At 46.1% G+C, this 16,971-nt stretch overlaps 1 protein-coding gene across 7 annotated transcripts in view; it reads right to left on the bottom strand.

The window, feature by feature from the left end:
* Positions 1-16,971, bottom strand: part of TMEM241 (transmembrane protein 241) — a 135,797-nt gene that overhangs the window by 74,265 nt on the left and 44,561 nt on the right. For all 7 annotated transcript variants that reach the window (XM_032293205.1, XM_032293201.1, XM_032293202.1 and 4 more), the window contains 4 exons: positions 13,893-13,970; positions 6,223-6,248; positions 2,466-2,517; positions 196-244 (listed from right to left, as the gene is read on the bottom strand). In XM_032293205.1, coding sequence (XP_032149096.1) covers positions 196-244; positions 2,466-2,517; positions 6,223-6,248; positions 13,893-13,970 — 205 coding nt within the window. The remainder of the gene's footprint in view (positions 1-195; positions 245-2,465; positions 2,518-6,222; positions 6,249-13,892; positions 13,971-16,971) is intronic.

The following is a 16,971-nucleotide window of genomic DNA, read 5'->3' as shown; positions in this document are numbered from 1 at the left end:
TGGGACAACAAGCATGTGCCACCATGCCTGGCTAATTTTTGTATTTTTTGTAGAGATGGGGTTTCTCAAGGTTGCCAGGCTGGTCTCCAATTCCTGGGCCCAAGGCATCTGCCTGCCTTTGGCCTCCCAAAGTGCTGGGATTACTGGTATGAGCCACCATGCTCAGCCCTACGTAAGCATTCTTTTAAAACTTACCTAAACAGAATAAGTGAATTAGAGCCCAAAAATATCCATCTGGATCAAACTAGAACACAGAATTAAAAAAAGAAAAAATGGTTATAAGTACAGGCAAACAGGATCCAGTATGGCCATCAGAAACCCTGTCACCAACGCAGTGCCAAGTGAGGGTCCCAAAATAGGACTCCCGGGGCCTACGTCAGTTCCTCGGTTCCCTCTCATTCCTCACCCAGTTGTCCACAACATCTTCCTAACAGGACTCTGCCTCAACACCCCATGCCCCACACTGCCATCACATTGTGTTCAAATCCAAACTCGTGACACCCTAAGACCTCTGTGTCAAGCCCCCTTCCACCCCTCCGGTTGCATGCACAGCCCCCTGCGTTCCTTAACAAGGATTACTTGCATTTTCCAAGCATGACTGCTGCCCCCTCCAACTCAGCTGAGGGGACCCTCTAGTTCTTCCCTTATTATTCTTCATGGGACTTTGCATCATAGGACACATCCTATTTATTTCTTCGTTATTCATTTATCTGTCACTATCTCCCCCTGCCCTCTCCTCTCCTAGATTGTACATTCCAGGGAGGCAGGAATTAGAACAGGGGCAGACACATAGAAGATGTTCAATAAGGCTGGATTGCAGGATACTCATGACCTCCAGGACTGCCCTCACCTGCCTTCTTCTTCTGGCTAACTCCTCCTCATTCTTCCAGATTTAAGTCCTGCAAGCAAAGTCTGGCTCTAACATCAGAGAGATCTGGGATAAATTCTAAAATCCCCACTTCTTTGTTAGCTGGTGGCCTTTTGGGCCTCCTTATTCTATGCTATGAAATGGAGATAATAATGCTCCCACCATTACAGAAATGTTATGAGATTTTAAATAACACAAGGCACAGAAAGCACTGGCACAGAGCCTGGCACACAGCAGGCCCCTGTCATTGTGGCTGCTCCGACTTCCCGAGGCCCCATGTCTTCTTAGATGCTTCAGAGCCTCCTGTACCCCTGGCCTCCCTGTGTGATAATGATCTGTTTACTGTTTCCCTCCCCTTTGCTCCAAATAGACTTGACTTGTGCCTGAGCAAAGATTAATTTTCCTCTTTGTGTCCCCAGGGCCTGGCTCAGGGCCTGACACTTGATGGGGACCTAATAATGCTGGGGGAGAAAAGGAGGGAGAAAAAAAGAAAGAAAGAAAGGAAACCCAGAAATACGACCCACCCTCACTGGGGGTGAGGGTGGGTCCTCGGCACCTCATAAAGAAAATTCAACTTTAGCACAGGATAATAAAATAAAAATCACGCTGCAGGCTGGGCGCAGTGGCTCACATCTGTAATATCAGCACCTTGGGAGGCTGAGGCAGGTGAATCACTTAAGGTCAGGAGTTCAAGACCAGCCTGGCCAATATTGCAAAACGTCGTCCCTACTAAAAATACAAAAAAATTAGGCTGGGTGCAGTGGCTCATGACTGTAATCCCAGCACTGTGGGAGGCTGAGGCAGGTGGATCACCTGAAGTCAAGAGTTCGAGACCAGCCTGACCAACATGGAAAAACCCTGTCTCTACTAAAAATACACAATTAGCTGGGCATGGTGGCTCATGCCTGTAATCCCAGCTACTTGGGAGGTGGAGGCAGGAGAATTGCTTGAACCTGGGAGGCGGAGGTTGTGGTGAGCCAAGATCACATCATTGCACTCCAGCCTGGGCAACAAGAGTGAAATTCCGTCTCAGAAAAAAAAAAAAAAAATACAGAAAATTAGCCAAGCGTCGTGGCGGGTGCCTGTAATCCCAGCTACTTGGGAGGCTGAGGCTAGAACCCGGAGGGTGGAGGTTGCAGTGAGCCGAGATCTCACCACTGTACTCTAGCCTGGGCAACAGAGTGACACTCCGTCTGAAAACAAAACAAAACAAAACAAAAAGAAAAAATCACTTTGCAGGAGATGAGGCCCTTGGGAGGGGAGGAAGTCAACTTTGCCTCCATGCCTGAGGCTGGGGTAACTTGGGCATTGGCTTGCAGGTTCACCAGGCACGGGCAGAGGACAGATGCCAAGCACCACAGTGCCCAGGGGCCAGAGCTCTGTGACCACGATGGCTGCAGCCTTGGGGAGAAGGCAAAGGCCCAGGGAGAAGGTGTTGCCTTGGCTCAAAGCTATCCAGCCTGAAAGCTTTAGAATGCTTCTGCATAGGCCAGGTTACCCTGCTTCTACAAGGGAGGACTAGGAAATTCTGGTCAGACACCCAGGCTTCAGAGAATAAAAGACACTTTGAAGGCAAAATGAGTTCACCTGGACTTACCTGGGAGTCATTGAAGGGAAGGCATCCTGCTGCGGCCAGGAGGAAGAGGGCACTGTGGAGAGGGAGATAAAATGCTGCAGCTTCACCTTTCAACATCAAAGGTGTCCCCAAGGGGGGGTAGGTGAAGACGCATCCTCTGGAGTGTGCATGAGCCACAGATCCTGCAAGACCAACTTGGTTCCTCTGTCCCTCCTCTGTGAACCTGATACCAGTGTAGTTTTCAATTATGTGCTCTACTCATAAGCAGACATTTCCTTCTCTGGACCTCAGCTAGCCACTTCCCAGCGTCAGGCATTTACAGGACATCTGCAAAACCACAGCTGGCTCACTCGAGGAAAATAGTGTGCCTGTGAAACATCTAGTAAAATAAGCATTTTTTTTCAACTGCAGATCCCCAAAAATATGCAAGTGAAAAACTGGGGGATCAGACCACAAATATGCCAATTTCAAAAATGAAAACGCTACAGAAATCACATTAAAATCCTTTGTGCACCCCCACAACCAAACGATCAAACTTACTACCACCAGTAATGAGGCAGATCCACATTGTGTGCCTCTTGATACAAAACTCAGAAGGACACAACATCACTCGGGTGGTATTCCTGTCAAACACATGGAGTGTGGATTGAACCATGAGGAGACACTGAGACAAACCAAATTTAGGGACAGTTCACAAAACAACAGGCCTCCCCTATTCAAAAATGTGAAGGCAATGAAAGATAATAAAAAGCTGAGGAGCTGTTCCAGATTAAAGGGTACAAAGAGACATAACATCTTTTTCTTTTTTGAGATGGAGTTTCGCTCTTGTTGCCCAGGCTGGAGTGCAATGGCATGATCTCAGCTCACTGCAACCTCCGCCTCCCAGGTTCAAGTGATTCTCCTGCCTCAGCCTCCCAATGCTGGGATTACAGGCATACCACCATGCCCGGCTAATCTTGTATTTTTAGTAGAGATAGGGTTTCTCCATGTCACCACGCCTGGCCTAGACATCGTCAGGGTAAAAAAATGATATAAAATGTTGTGCCAGTGCAGTGGCTCACACCTGTAATCCCATCACTTTGGGAGGCCAAGGCAGGCAGCTCACTTGAGTTTGGGAGTTTGAGCCCAGCCTGGCCAATATGGTGAAACCCCATTTCTACTAAAAACACAAAAATTAGCTAGGAGTGGTGGCACATGCCTATAGTTCCAGCTACTCAGGAGGCTGAGGCAGGAGAATCACTTGAACCCGGGAGATGAAGGTTGCAGGGTGCCAAGATGGCGCCACTGCACTCCAGACTGGGTGCCAGAGTGAGACTCAATTGCAAAAAAAAAAAAAAAAAGATACTATTGTGATACCTGGCAAAATTTGAACATGGATTCAATACTAAATAATATCAGATCAGACGTTATCTTCTACATTCAATGATTGCACTTTGGGTATCTAAGGGATTGTTTTTAGGAGACACAGTTTGAGGTATTTAGGAGTAGATTCATGACCTCTATAACTTATTCTCAAACAATTCAGGAAAAATAAGAGCAAGAATAATACCTACATTATCATATATTTAATGTGATATGTGTGTGTGTGTCTCTCTGAGTGTGTGTGTACACACATTGAGATAGCAAGAAAGCAAATGCAAAAATGTTACCAATGGGTGAATCTAGGTGAAGAATACATGTGAGTTCACTGGAATATTCTTGCCACCTTTCTGTAGGTTTAAATTTCCCCTCGTAAAACATTTTATTAGAAAAATCTCTTATACATACTAAAATATTCACAGATGAAATACTAAGATGCCTGGAATAAATACTGAAGCAAGGCAGTGGGTGGGGCCAGAAGCTGAAAATGGTTAAAGCTGGGAACTGGGAGCACAGGACTTCATTCATGACATTATTCTGTTTACTTTGATATATATTTAGAAATTTCCACAATAAGGCAATTTTGAAAAATTCTTGCACAGAAAGTAACATTGCCAAACCCAGATATTTTCAGGAAGCGATCCTCACTCATTAGAAAGTCAACTCGGAGCTGGTTCAGTAATCCCTGGTTTACAGCCTATTCCTTCTAAGTTTCATATGCCAAAAGCTCTTGCCTCTAGCTTTCCCCACCCTCTCTTCGTAAAAGAAGGCGCCAGAAAGCACAAAACTGAAATTTTCACTTAGTCTCTCTCCTCTTTCCATTTTATAGAGGCAACATATATATAGTGTTCCCTGACTACTGACTATTCCATCAGGCAGCATACAGCAAAAGATCAAAGGCATGAAAGAAAGCACCGAATACAATGTTTTCACTCTCATATGTCATCTCCTACCAACATATATTCTGCATGCTACATAGAGAGTACATGTTTTTTATATGCACACATAGACATATATATGTAACACACAACAACTTGTGTGTAACCTTAGTAAACTGAAAACAGGAATGCTGATCAATTCTGACAGTCCTCATTGCTGTAACCATGTGTAGTTGTCCAGTGTACCCAACGGACCAGCACTGACTGGCTGGGCCAGGGGCAGGAGGACTGGAAGAGGGGCCCTCGGAGCTGGGGCTCCACTGCCTTGGGAAGGTCAGGACAACATGTGGCAGCCTGAGGCTCAGGACACTTCTCTACCCCAGCCTGCCCACTCCTATAGCCTTGCTGACTTTCAAGGTACCCCAACACACAAATGACCTAGAGAAGAATCCAAAGCAAAAGTGGGGTAAGAGGAGGGAAGACTGTCAGGGGAGCTTCTTGGGCCTGCCTAGGAAAAGACAGGTTTCAGGGTGGGAGGAGAAGAGAATCCTGATGGGTTTGGTGTCTACCTATAGTTAAAGGCTTCACAGAATAGAGGATGCTTCCCCATCCATGGGGAAGGAGCATCAGAGATCCCCCCAAACAGATAACCTCTTGGGGTTGTGGAAGACGAGCGATGCCCAAGTGTGAGACAGCTGCCTGCCTTCCCTCCCAAGCAGTGCCTGACTGAATCACGTATTATGAGGTTTACTGCCTCTCTTTGACAGCTGCTAATCTCCTTTTAAGCAGGAGGGTAAGTCCTGAAGTTTGGTTTTGTCTTGTTCTTTCAAGGTGCAACCTGTAGTAAAGGAATAAAAGGAGGGTGGGGGTTGGATGAAAGCCCAGAAATAGCTGCAGCAGAAATCCTAAGTCCATATATCAAAGCACCTCTGTTGGTTTTCTGTCTCCTGGACTCAGCTGCTTGGCCTGCAGAGGAAGCGGGAAGCAGTCAGATGCAAGGCACCCAGGTTACAATTCCAATGCTGCAGGCACCAGGGTCTGCAGAAGAGAATGGCCTGGTTTACGCTCCAGCTGAGGAAACTGAGGCACAGAGGATGAGGAAGGCTGCCCGTGATCACCCTGCTGTGGCCCAGGACTGCAGTTCAGACCCCAGGACTCACAGGCTGGTGCTTCTTCCACCATGGAAAATATTAAAGATCAAATAGACTGCAAACATTACTTTTAAATTTTGAAGTCGTTTCCATGTTTTTCATTTTCATTCTCCATCAGTATCACACAACTATTAGTAAGGTTTTGGGCATCAATGACTGAAATCTAGCCCAGGTTCGTTCTGATGTTTTCTCTTTTGGAATAAAATATTTCAGAAAGAAAAGAGAAACACAGGAAATTTTAGACTAAGACACAAATTAGAGACACATGAATGATTGTAATAAATTATTCTGCCACCTTCCAGAGTGTGAATCTTCAATAGTTTATCATCCAAGTTGAAATTAGGTTAAATCTTATATTAGGGCTTTTTGTGGAGAGGACAGTAAACTTACCTACAGATCTTTGCAGGAGATGTTTTCTGTATAAAAGTAAAGAAACATACAATTAGACTTCTAAAACTTTTAAAATGCCTCTTAAAAGGAAACATTTTGATCAAGAGGCAAACAAATTATGAGTAGATTTATCAAGGGCTTAACAGCTTGCTGCACTTTAGTATTTACTGAGGCTTTTTCTGCTTGGACCAAATGAAGGATGACTCAGAATTCCAGAGTTGAGTCACTTCAGCAAAGTACTTTCACCATCAGAATGATGTTTACTCGTGAAAGACAAAATGAAGCTGGGGCCCTGTCTTCAAAAATCTCACACACTAAGATGAGAAGAGAGAAAGAAATAGATGAAATCTATATTTTAAAAAGCAATTAAGCTCTTGTTCTCTCTCTCATCTATCTATCTATCTATCTATCCATCTATCTATCTGTTTATCTATCTATCTAATCTCACTCTGTTGCCCTGGCTGGAGTGCAGTGACACGATCACTGCAACCTCAAACTCCTGGGCTCAAGCAATCCTCCCACCGCAGCCTCCTGAGTAGCTAGGACTACAGGCATGCACCACCATGTATGGCTAATCTTTTTGTTTGTTTGTTTTTAATTTTTGCAGCAGCAGGATCTCGCTATGTTGCCCAGTGGTATTGAATTCCTGGCCTCAAGTGATTTTCCTGCCTCATCCTCCTAAAGCACTGGGATCACAGGCATGAGCCACTGCACCCAATCTCTACTTCTATTCTAGTTTTGTCTCTTTAAATATTCCATTCACGAATCCAGCTGACTCTGAGCAGTCCTAAAAACTATCTGGTGTAATATGAAAATTAAAAAAACACAGAAGGGACATTTTACTCCACCCCAAGAGAAAAGGGGAAAAAAGGTAGGCTGGGGAAATATAAACTTGGCATTTGAACTACTTGAAATGAAGAAATCCTGATTTGGACTCTACCCTTAACAACTCCTTTTGATGGGTCAGTTTAAGGAAATCAGATCTTTGTACTGAGAAGTAATTTGTACATGTCAACAGAGAGTAACACGTTAGCAGAGGGGATAACACAGATTTTTCTATATTTGATAGGGGAAATAAACAGGTACGATTAATCTTTTGATGAATTTTAAGCACTTCAGAAAGATTATTCTGCTAGTTGGGAACAAACTACAATTTTTGGTACCAGTTCAGGCTGGTACACACTGAGATACAGTGTGAAGTATAAACATCTTGTTTAGAAGTAAAGAGCTGACAAGAGAAACATGTGGCTTACTACAAAGGCTACCTTCAGTTTTCATGTGTGCCGAAACAATAAAGTTTCCCCTGTTTAAATGAACAGATTCTATTTGTGTACAAAGCTGTGGCTTGCATCTTTAAACTTTAATCTTGACCTTGGTCCAACCCACCTCTGCAGAGCACAGGACACGAGGCCAACCGTGCTGTGCTGCCACCTGCTGGGAGGTTTGCCCTTAAGAACCAAAAAGAGGAGGGCAAAGGTGATCCGGCTCACGCCTGCATAACTGCCCCCATACAGTAAATGTGTTATTCGAAAATTCTTTTTTTTTTTTTTTTTTTTTTGAGACAGAGTCTTGCTGTCGCCCAGGCTGGAGTGCAGTGGCGCAATCACGGCTCACTGCAACCTCTGCCTCCTGGGTTCAAGCGATTCTCCTGCCTCAGCCTCCAAGTAGCTGGAATTACAGGTGCGCGCCACCACGCCCAGCTAATTTTTGTATTTTTTGTGGAGATAAGGTTTCACCATGTTGGTCAGGCTGGTCTCGAGCTCATGGCCTCAAGTGATCTGCCCACCTTGGCCTTCCAAAGTGCTGGGATTACAAGCGTGAGCCACCACGCCCAGCAGTTACTAAAAAATTGAGCTAAACATAACCAAAACCTCAACAGCCTGGTGTAAGAGCAGAAATGGAGAGGAGGGACTAAAGGGATGCTCTTCCCCTTCCATGACTAACTTCTTCACCAGGAACTTCCAGGGCTAACGTTTCAGGCCAAAAGAGCCAGCCCCCTCCACAGAGGGGAGTAAAAGGGCGCAGATCCTGAGATACAGAGAGTAAAAACAGGCAATATGTTCATTACTTAGCTCCATCTCCCAGCACTCTGGATATGGCTGAGTCCATGGCAGGCATTTTCCTTTTCAGGATCCTCAGTCCAAAATAATCTAGCAACAAGTCCCACTGAGGTCTCAGGGTTCTGAATGGGTTAATGCAACTCCTCAAAAGTCATGCCGCCAAAGGGCCAGGCATGGTGGTTCATGCTTGTAATCCCAGCACTTTGGGAGGCTGAGGCAGGAGAATCGCTTGAACCAGGAGGCAGGGACTGCAGTGAGTGGAGATCGCACCATTGCACTCCAGCCTAGGCGACAGGGCGAGGCTCTGTCTCAAAAAAAAAAAAAAAAAAAAAAAAAAAGTCGTGCTGCCAAAATTAACAATAAATAGCTGACATTCCTCTGAGTTAGCTAGCTGAACTGCGAGGGCTACTCACTCTGCCAGGTGTGGTTCTAAGGGCTCCACATGTATTGAATCCTTTAATCCTGGGGTAAGTAACAGTCATGGGTTCTATGTTACAGAGGAGGAGAACGGAGGCACTGAGGAAAAAGGGAAGCTGCCCACCGCCTGCCTGCCAGTCCTGCAGTGTCACCCCTGCTGGCCTCCTTAGCCACCACTCGATGCCCCCTCTGCCTGCCTGACAAGGAGAGCCCTTTCTCCCTGTCAAACTGCAAATTCCCTCCCATCCTCCCTGACTCAGCTCAAATCTCACCACTAGGGAAGCTTTCCTTGCTCCTCCCATGCCGACTTACTGGAGCTCACCTGCTGGCCCACGCATGCCCTGTGCCAGCCCAAGTGTACAGGCCAGCCCCTCCATTCAACTCTGGGTTAAGGCTAAGAAATGCATCTCCTGGGGCCCAGCTCAGTGGCTCACACCTGTAATCCCAGCACTTTGGGAGGCCAAGGCGGGTGGATCACAAGGTCAGGAGATCGAGACCATCCTGGCTAACACCATGAAACCCCGCCTCTACTAAAAATACAAAAAATTAGCTGGGTGTGGTGGCACGCGCCTGTAGTTCCACCTACTCAGGAGGCTGAGGTAGGAGAATCACTTGGACCCGGGAGTTGGAGGTTGCGGTGAGTGGAGATTGCGCCACTGCACTCCAGCCTGGGCGACTGAGTGAGACATCGCCTCAAAAAAAAACAGAAGAAGAAATGCGTCTCCTACATCTCTGCAGCTTTAGGCCTAGCAAAATGTTTGACATTTCATAAGTACCTGATAAACGCTGAACAAATGAATAAACAGATAGGAGTATTCTATATTAAACTGTAATAAATAAGTCTGCAAGGTTGTTAGATTAATTCCTCTAGCCATGCATCGCCTTACAGTCAAACTGTGTGTGCGTGTGCATGAATACACAAATACCTTGTTGTGGATGGTGAAAATGAACTCTACGGGTCCAGATAGTTTATTTTCATAATCTGAGAATGAAGTCTCAGGAGGTCAACTTTTACTCTCCAAAACTGATCCTAGTAAAATCTACACCCAGTAGACAAAATACTCCTAGTTGTAACATTTAACAGTCTTTGAGGTGGCGTCAAGTGTGTTCCTGATGATAAGGGATTATTTCATCAAGGCTCCTAGCTGTATCATCAGAAACATAAGTCTCATCAAGAACATATCACAGCGGCATCATGGAGCAGATTTTAACCCTAAACTGCTAAAAACCACCTACAATTCTATAAATAGGGAAAGGCCAACACATGCTTCAACCAATGTGGATGACAGACTGAAGAGGAATTCCTGACAAACTGTAAAATGGAAAGACAGAATGTATCTCACATTCGTGCAAATACATCCATATACATGTACGTGCATAGGAAAAGAGTCTGAAAGAATACAGTGGTTTCGGCTGGGCGCGGTGGGTCACGCCTGTAATCCCATCACTTTGGGAGGCCGAGGCAGGCAGATCAGGAGGTCAGGAGTTTGAGACCAGCCTGACCAACAGGGTGAAACCCCATCTCTACCAAAAATGCAAAAATTGGCCAGGCACGATGGCGCCTATGATCCCAGCTACTTAGGAGGCTGAGGCAGGAGAATCACTTGAACCTGGGAGGCAGAGGTTGCAGTGAGCCGAGATCACACCACCGCACTCCAGTCTGACGACAGAGCAAGGCTCTGTCTCAAAAAAAAAAAAAGAATGGTTTCTTCAGAAAAGTAGAAACACAGCTGATTTCTGGGTTTTTAGAGTCAGGGTCTCACTGTTGCCGAGGCTGTTGCAGTGGCACAATCATGGCTTCCTGCGGCCTCAAACCCCCAGCCTCAAGTGATCCTCCTGCCTTGGCCTCCCAAAGCTTTTGTATTACAGGCATGAGCCACTGTGCCTGGCCTCCCTCTGTATTTTCTATGACATCTTAAATCTTCTTAGATTTATAAAGAAGAGACAGATTTAATAAGTACAAAAAAAAAAAAAAAAGTTACCCGCTCACTGTTTTTCTAGTTTGTCCTGACAAGAAATGATGTTTTGGGTTAGTAATGAAATGGAGTTGAAGATTCAAAATCTTATGGTGTTCATTCAGTTATTTCCAAGGTCAGGGCCTCTCAGACAGACATCTGCCCTGGTCTCTAGAATGGAAGAGGTCCCCTGCTGGATGGAAACATCCCTAAAAGACTTTCTAACCCTGAGTCTTACAGTCACCCTCGTCTACAGGCTCTGACCTACCCATCAGGAAGCAAAACCCTGTGCAGATGCCTTGATCTTGTCCCTAGACCACGTAAGTCTTCATTTCTAAATTCATAAGTATCTTGGGTGGGCGTGGTAGCTCACGCCTGTAATCCCAGCACTTCAGGGGGCCGAGGAGGGCTAATCACGAGGTCAGGAGTTTGAAACTAGCCTGGCCAACATGGCGAAACCCCGTCTCTAGTAAAAACACAAAAAATTAGCTGGGCATGGTGGCAGACACCTGTAATCCCAGCTATTTGGGAGGCTGAGGCAGAAGAATTGCTTGAACCAAGGGAGGCGGAGGTTGCAGTGAGTAGAGATCATGACACTGTACTCCAGCCCAGGTGACAGTGCAAGACTCTGTCTCAAAAAATAAAAAAGAAGAAAGAATCCCTTTGGAGAATACAATTTCTGGAATTTGCACAGGTCAGGTTCCCAGGGCTAAGCCACTCTCAGAGAGGTTCTGCCGTTGAACCTCAGTGACCATTTAGTGATTCCTTAACTCAGTCCCAGGGCTCAGGGAAGCTGGCCTGAGACACGGGAAAAATAATGCAGTATCTCCTCTAAGACACCATTGATTGTAAAACTTCCACTTATTTTATGTAGAAATTATACCAGGTCACATCATTGATTTTAAGAGCCACATGCTAGAACTGATGGACTATGGAAACTGCACGATGGTGCTGTAAGTCAAACGTCAGAGACAGGTGTCCATCCAGGGAACCCTCCAGCTGCAGAGACCAGCCCAAGTGCTGAGAGGCCTCCACCTCCCAGCCTTGGCAGTGGGACTGCCAAATAGAAAACCACAACTGTCTAAGCCCAGGGCTCCTCACTCCAGGCCCTGCCCAAGGGCTCAGGGGATCAAGCTCTTCTTCCACAGTCCTGGCCAGGCAACCTGGAGAAGAAGATGAGGGTTGAACTAGGGTGGAGGAGGCACAGACCTGGTAACAGGCCCGATGTGGTGGGGAGGGGATACGGGGAGTCCAACGAGCCTCCTAGGTTTCTGACTTGGGGATGATGACCAGGATTGGGGCTACCAAGTGAGAAGCAGGTCTGGAGAAACAGATCGGTTTCATTTCAGATGCCCGTGGAGAACCACAGCTCAGCAAGCCCCAGGGTGCTGCAGGGGAGCTTAGCTCACTCAACAGGGAGGTCTGGGCTGGAGATGGAGACTTGCAGGTCCTCTATGAACAGAAGGTGGCTGGTGCAATGGGTGTGGATGAGATTTTCCAGAAAGTGTGTGGCATAAGGAAACAGCCCAGAGAGACACTGAAGAGGCAGACAAAAAGGAAGAGAAAGGCAGATGAAGGAAAAGCCCAAGACCCAGGAAGGGAACCAAGCAAGAAGTGGGCATGGAGGCCAAGGGGGCCCAGAGAGGCTGGGGAGAAAGTGGGGGGGCAATCATGGAAACAGACATGATAAGTTGCACAGATGAAGCCACCAGTGCCTTCAGCCAGGGCAGTCTCAGGAGAATGGTGGGGGGCAAGCAGGAGCAACAGAAGGTGACAGGGACAAGAGGGCAGGGACAACACCAAGCCCGGCCCTGTCTGAGGCCTGTGGCAGGGGAGCGGAGAGAAGCGGTGAGGCAGAGGGGGAGGTGCTCAGGCAAGGCAGCTTGAGATTTTCCTGTGTGAGGGTTGGTTTTGTAAACACACCCTTCCAGGGCTGGTGAAGTGAGTCTCTTCTCTCTCTCACTGTCACACGGGAAGGAGAGCCCACCCTCTCCTCAGTGCACTGATATCACCAAGCATGTTTATGGGCCCAGGAAACTAAGCCAGCAGTGAGGGAGAGGCTCACAGTATAGGAGAGAGGAGAGGTGACTGACAGAGCCACCTCCGAGGAGCCGTGGGATGACAGAGGGAGGTCGGGTATGGCCATGGGCTCCCTTCCTGCACAGCTGTAAGCATGTGGCCTGAGGTGGCCAGTTGGCCTCTCTCTAGTTTACAAGTTCCAAACATTGGGCAGGGTGTGATGTTTAACACCTGTAATTCCAACACTTTCAGGGGCTGAGGCAAGAGGAGGATCATTTGAGCACAGGAGTTCAAGAATAGCCTAGGCAACATAGCAAGACCCTATCTCTACAAATAAAAATTTAAAAGTAGCCAGGTGCAGTGGCTCATGCCTGTGGTCCCAGCTGCTCAGGAGGCTGGGGCAGAAAGATCACCTGAGCCCAGGAATCTGGGGCTGCAGGGAGCTATCAGTGTGCCATTGCACTCCAGCCTGGGCAACAGAGCAAGACCCTGTCTCTAAAATAAAAATAAATTGAAATGTTCCAAAAATTGACGTGAAACCAAAAAAGCAAATTCCAGAAAAAAAAAACTCCCAAAAGAAAAATCAAGTTAAAACCACCTCTACTAACATTACTAATTGTTGCTGATGTGCAGAACACCTACTGCGTGCTGAAACAGCTGGAAACACTCACTTAACAGGGGAAGTTGCTGAGTCCTTCGAAAAACAAGGACCGTGCAAGGTAGTAACAATGACACCGCCTTGTTCAAGCTGGTGTTATTATTACCACCTTGCACAGATGGAGGCCTGGAAGGTGAAGGAGCTTGTTCTCTCTGGTATGAGGTATAGCTGGGATTGCAGAGAAAAGCAAATTTCCCTGGGCTGGGCTAGTGCCGCAGCACCCTGTGTGAAACTCTGTTACGCCTTGTCCTGTGGTGCTGGATTGGCTGGGGATGGGAATGCTTCCCCACCAGGCCCACAGCAAACTCCTGTCTCCCAAGGGTCTGGGTCAGCCTGGCCTGGAGCTGAGCTCTGTTCACATCAACACTATTCCCACATATGTCTGGTGAATTGCAGCAAAGTCCAAACTGTGTCCCATGGTATCAGTGACCACTGTCAGGCGGTCTTTCCTGGAGACTGGTGGCAGGAAAAGGCAGACACTAATCTGGACCATAAAAAGAAAAGTGCTTCTTTGAAATTTAAAGCAAGGAAGTAACACCAGCATTTTGCATGATCGTTTACCTCTTTCCGAAAACACTTCTGGTACCCACAGATGATAACTTCAGCTACATTATGCAAAGTGAGAAACACAGGAATGGCCTGAAAGAAAACAGAACAAGAAGATGAAAATATTTTCTTCGATCTCACAATCACGTGGTTCTTGGTTTTTTGCTTAAAAATAATGAGCTATGGAAACTTTTGGCATTCACACAGCAAAGATTTCTACGTGGATTAGTGCCCTTTGCTGCAGTATTTCTCTTGGTGGGTGGATGCAGAGGTTCCCCTCCTATAGGCATTCTCATCAACAAACAGGTAAGTCTCCTGTGTGTCAGGCACTGTGTCAGGTGCAGGGAACACATCCCATGAAAGGTGGACATGGCCCCTCAGGTGAGAGCTCAGATGGGGCATGCAGAAAAGTGCACCCGGCCCAGCACGCGGAAAGCAAGCTTTCTTGGAGGAAGTAAAGGCCAAGAAAACTTAGACTTCAAAGTGAAGTGAAGGAATGAGAACTGAATCATGAAGCGGCATGGGCCAAACAAAGAGTGAGGAGGTAGCAAAGTGTCACACCAAGGCCCAGAGAGAGCGGATCCAGCGTCTCCGGGGAACAGGAAGAAGTGGGGCATGGTGGACCACAATGAGGAAGGGAGGAGCAAGGGACAGGAAGATAGAGAGGTATTCACAGGCCACACTGGGAAATAGGATGGCCCCCAGAACCAGCGAGGAGTTTTTATTGTTTTGTTTTTTTTTAATTTATTTTATTGCATTTTAGGTTTTGGGGTACATGTGAAGAGCTTTAAAGCTGACCATGACATGATCTGCATGTTTAGAGGAACTCGGGCTGCAGGGTGGAGGGCAGGAGGCAGAGAGGGCTGCAAAAGTCTAGTGGTGCCATAGGATGAAAAATGGCCCCCTAAAAGACATCCACATCCCAATCCCTGGGACCTGTAAATGTTGTCTAATATGCCAACAAGGGGTCTTTGCAAATATGAGTAAATTGAAGATCTTGAGACAGGCAGATTCTCCTGGATTATTGGCTGAGCCCTAAATGCAATCACACGTATCCTTATAAGAGGAGGCAGGGATGTGACAAGCACAGAAAAGGGGCAATGTGACCACAGAGGCAGAGACTGGAGTGACGTAGCCACAAGCTGGGAAATGCCGTGGCCACTGGAAGCTGAAAGAGGCAAGGAACAGACCCACACCTAGAGGCTCAGGACCGGGCGCAGCCCTGCCCACACCTTGATTTCAGACTTCTGGCCCCCAGAACTGTGAGGGATACATTTCTGTCATTTTAAGTCACTCAAGAATGTGGTAATTTATCACAGTAGACACAGAAACTAACACACGGAAGGACAGGATGGTGACCTGAACTTGGTAGTGGCAGTGAAGATGGAGGAAAGGGGCCACATCAAAGAAATATTTAGTAATGTTTCAGTAATTTAGAACTGAAGCAAATGTTTGAATAACTGGATAAGCTCTCACAAAAAAAAATGGGAGGAGAAAATATAAAAAATGTAACAGCGCATTATTAGTATAAACTGCACGTTTCCCATTGCTGGGACATTTAAGAGTGGCATTCTCTCCTAATGGATAGGTAACCTTGACAGGGGGAGGGGGGAGAATGAGGAGGAGAGGAATTCTGTTGTTTTAGGTTTTTTTGTTTGTTTTTGTTTTTGTCTTTTTTGAGACAGAGTCTTACTCTGTTGCCGGGGCTGGAGCGCACACAGTGGCGCCATCTTGGCTCACTGCTACCTCCCTCTCCTGGGTTGAAGCGATTCTCCTGCCTCAGCTTCCCTAGTAGCTGGTACTACAGGCGCCTGCCAGAACGCCTGGCTAATTTTTGTATTTTTTTAGTAGAATCAGGTTTCGCCATGTTGGCCAGACTGGTCTTGAACCCTTGGCCTCAAGTGATCCACCTGCCTCAGCCTCCCAAAGTGCTGGGATGACAGGCATGAGCCACTGCCCCTGGCCTATTATCTTTCCTGTTGATAATGATAACGATGCTTCCTGGACGGCAAAAAATGAGAAAAAGAGCATGGGTTTTATCATCACTCTGGGCTCCTGCTCCACCACCTGCTAGTGGGGCAAGGTATGCATCCAAACTTGTGTTTCCTCCTCTGTAAAGCAGGGATAACAATACCCCATAGCTGGAGCTGCCAAGAGGGATGACCCAAATACTACAGGTTAAGGACCTTAATGAATGGCTCAGGAGGACTGCACAAAGGGTGTCAATATCACTAACTGGTAGCCCCGCCCTCAGCAGGCTCTGCAGAGGATCAGCTTGGGTAAATTGCTCCCGTTTAGAGGACCTGCTTCAAAATTATGCTGCTCGCCTACTTTCAGATGAATTTATTCTTTATCTTTGTGGACGACATATTTTTACCTTGTTTTTAAAACTTCTATGCCTTTATATAGCTGTGCCATTTTAGTAATCTGTTCTAACTCGCACTGTTTCATTTCTGAGTTCTTGCCTTACATTTTTCTTACCTTTTTAAAAAAACATTTTCTATTTTTATCTTTCATTAAAAGTTCAACTCAAATTGTTTTTTCTTTTAAAATGAAACTATTTTAGTTTCTATTTTTTTCATTTATTTTTGTGTTTCTTTTTATGCCTCTTAAATTTTTAGATTGTAGCTTATTTTTTATGTCTGTTAAGATTATTAAAGAGATTATATATTTTAAAGTTGGCTTTCTGCATTAGGCCCATGTTTGCCAGACTTGGGCCCAGCCTTCCAATTCTTGGCTTGAAAGGACAGCAAAAAAAAAAATCTTGGACAGGTTAATCACATGACACATGAAAGCTAATATTAAAGTGGGGGCTGAATCTGATCCAATTAAGACCTTATGTAAATGGTTTTTTTGCTTTCTTGGCTATAAAATCAGTAATGAGATCAGATTTAGAACTGAGATTATGGAATTCTAGACCCAACTTTAGACTTCAAGGAGGCTTAATTTTCTCAATTATAGGACCTGGAGGCTATTTTCTCAATCTTCCTAGGTCCTTACTCTGATCAGATTGTGGAAAAGAACCTATTTATACATGTAGAATTAATTTTAAAGTACACGAACAATAGCCACCAACAATGTGTTAAACATAGTG

Source organism: Sapajus apella, unplaced genomic scaffold (assembly GCF_009761245.1).
Source record: "Sapajus apella isolate SASKATOON/1434 unplaced genomic scaffold, GSC_monkey_1.0 scaffold29, whole genome shotgun sequence".
NCBI classification, from domain to species: domain Eukaryota; kingdom Metazoa; phylum Chordata; class Mammalia; order Primates; family Cebidae; genus Sapajus; species Sapajus apella.
This window is presented reverse-complemented; position numbering and strand designations above follow the sequence as displayed.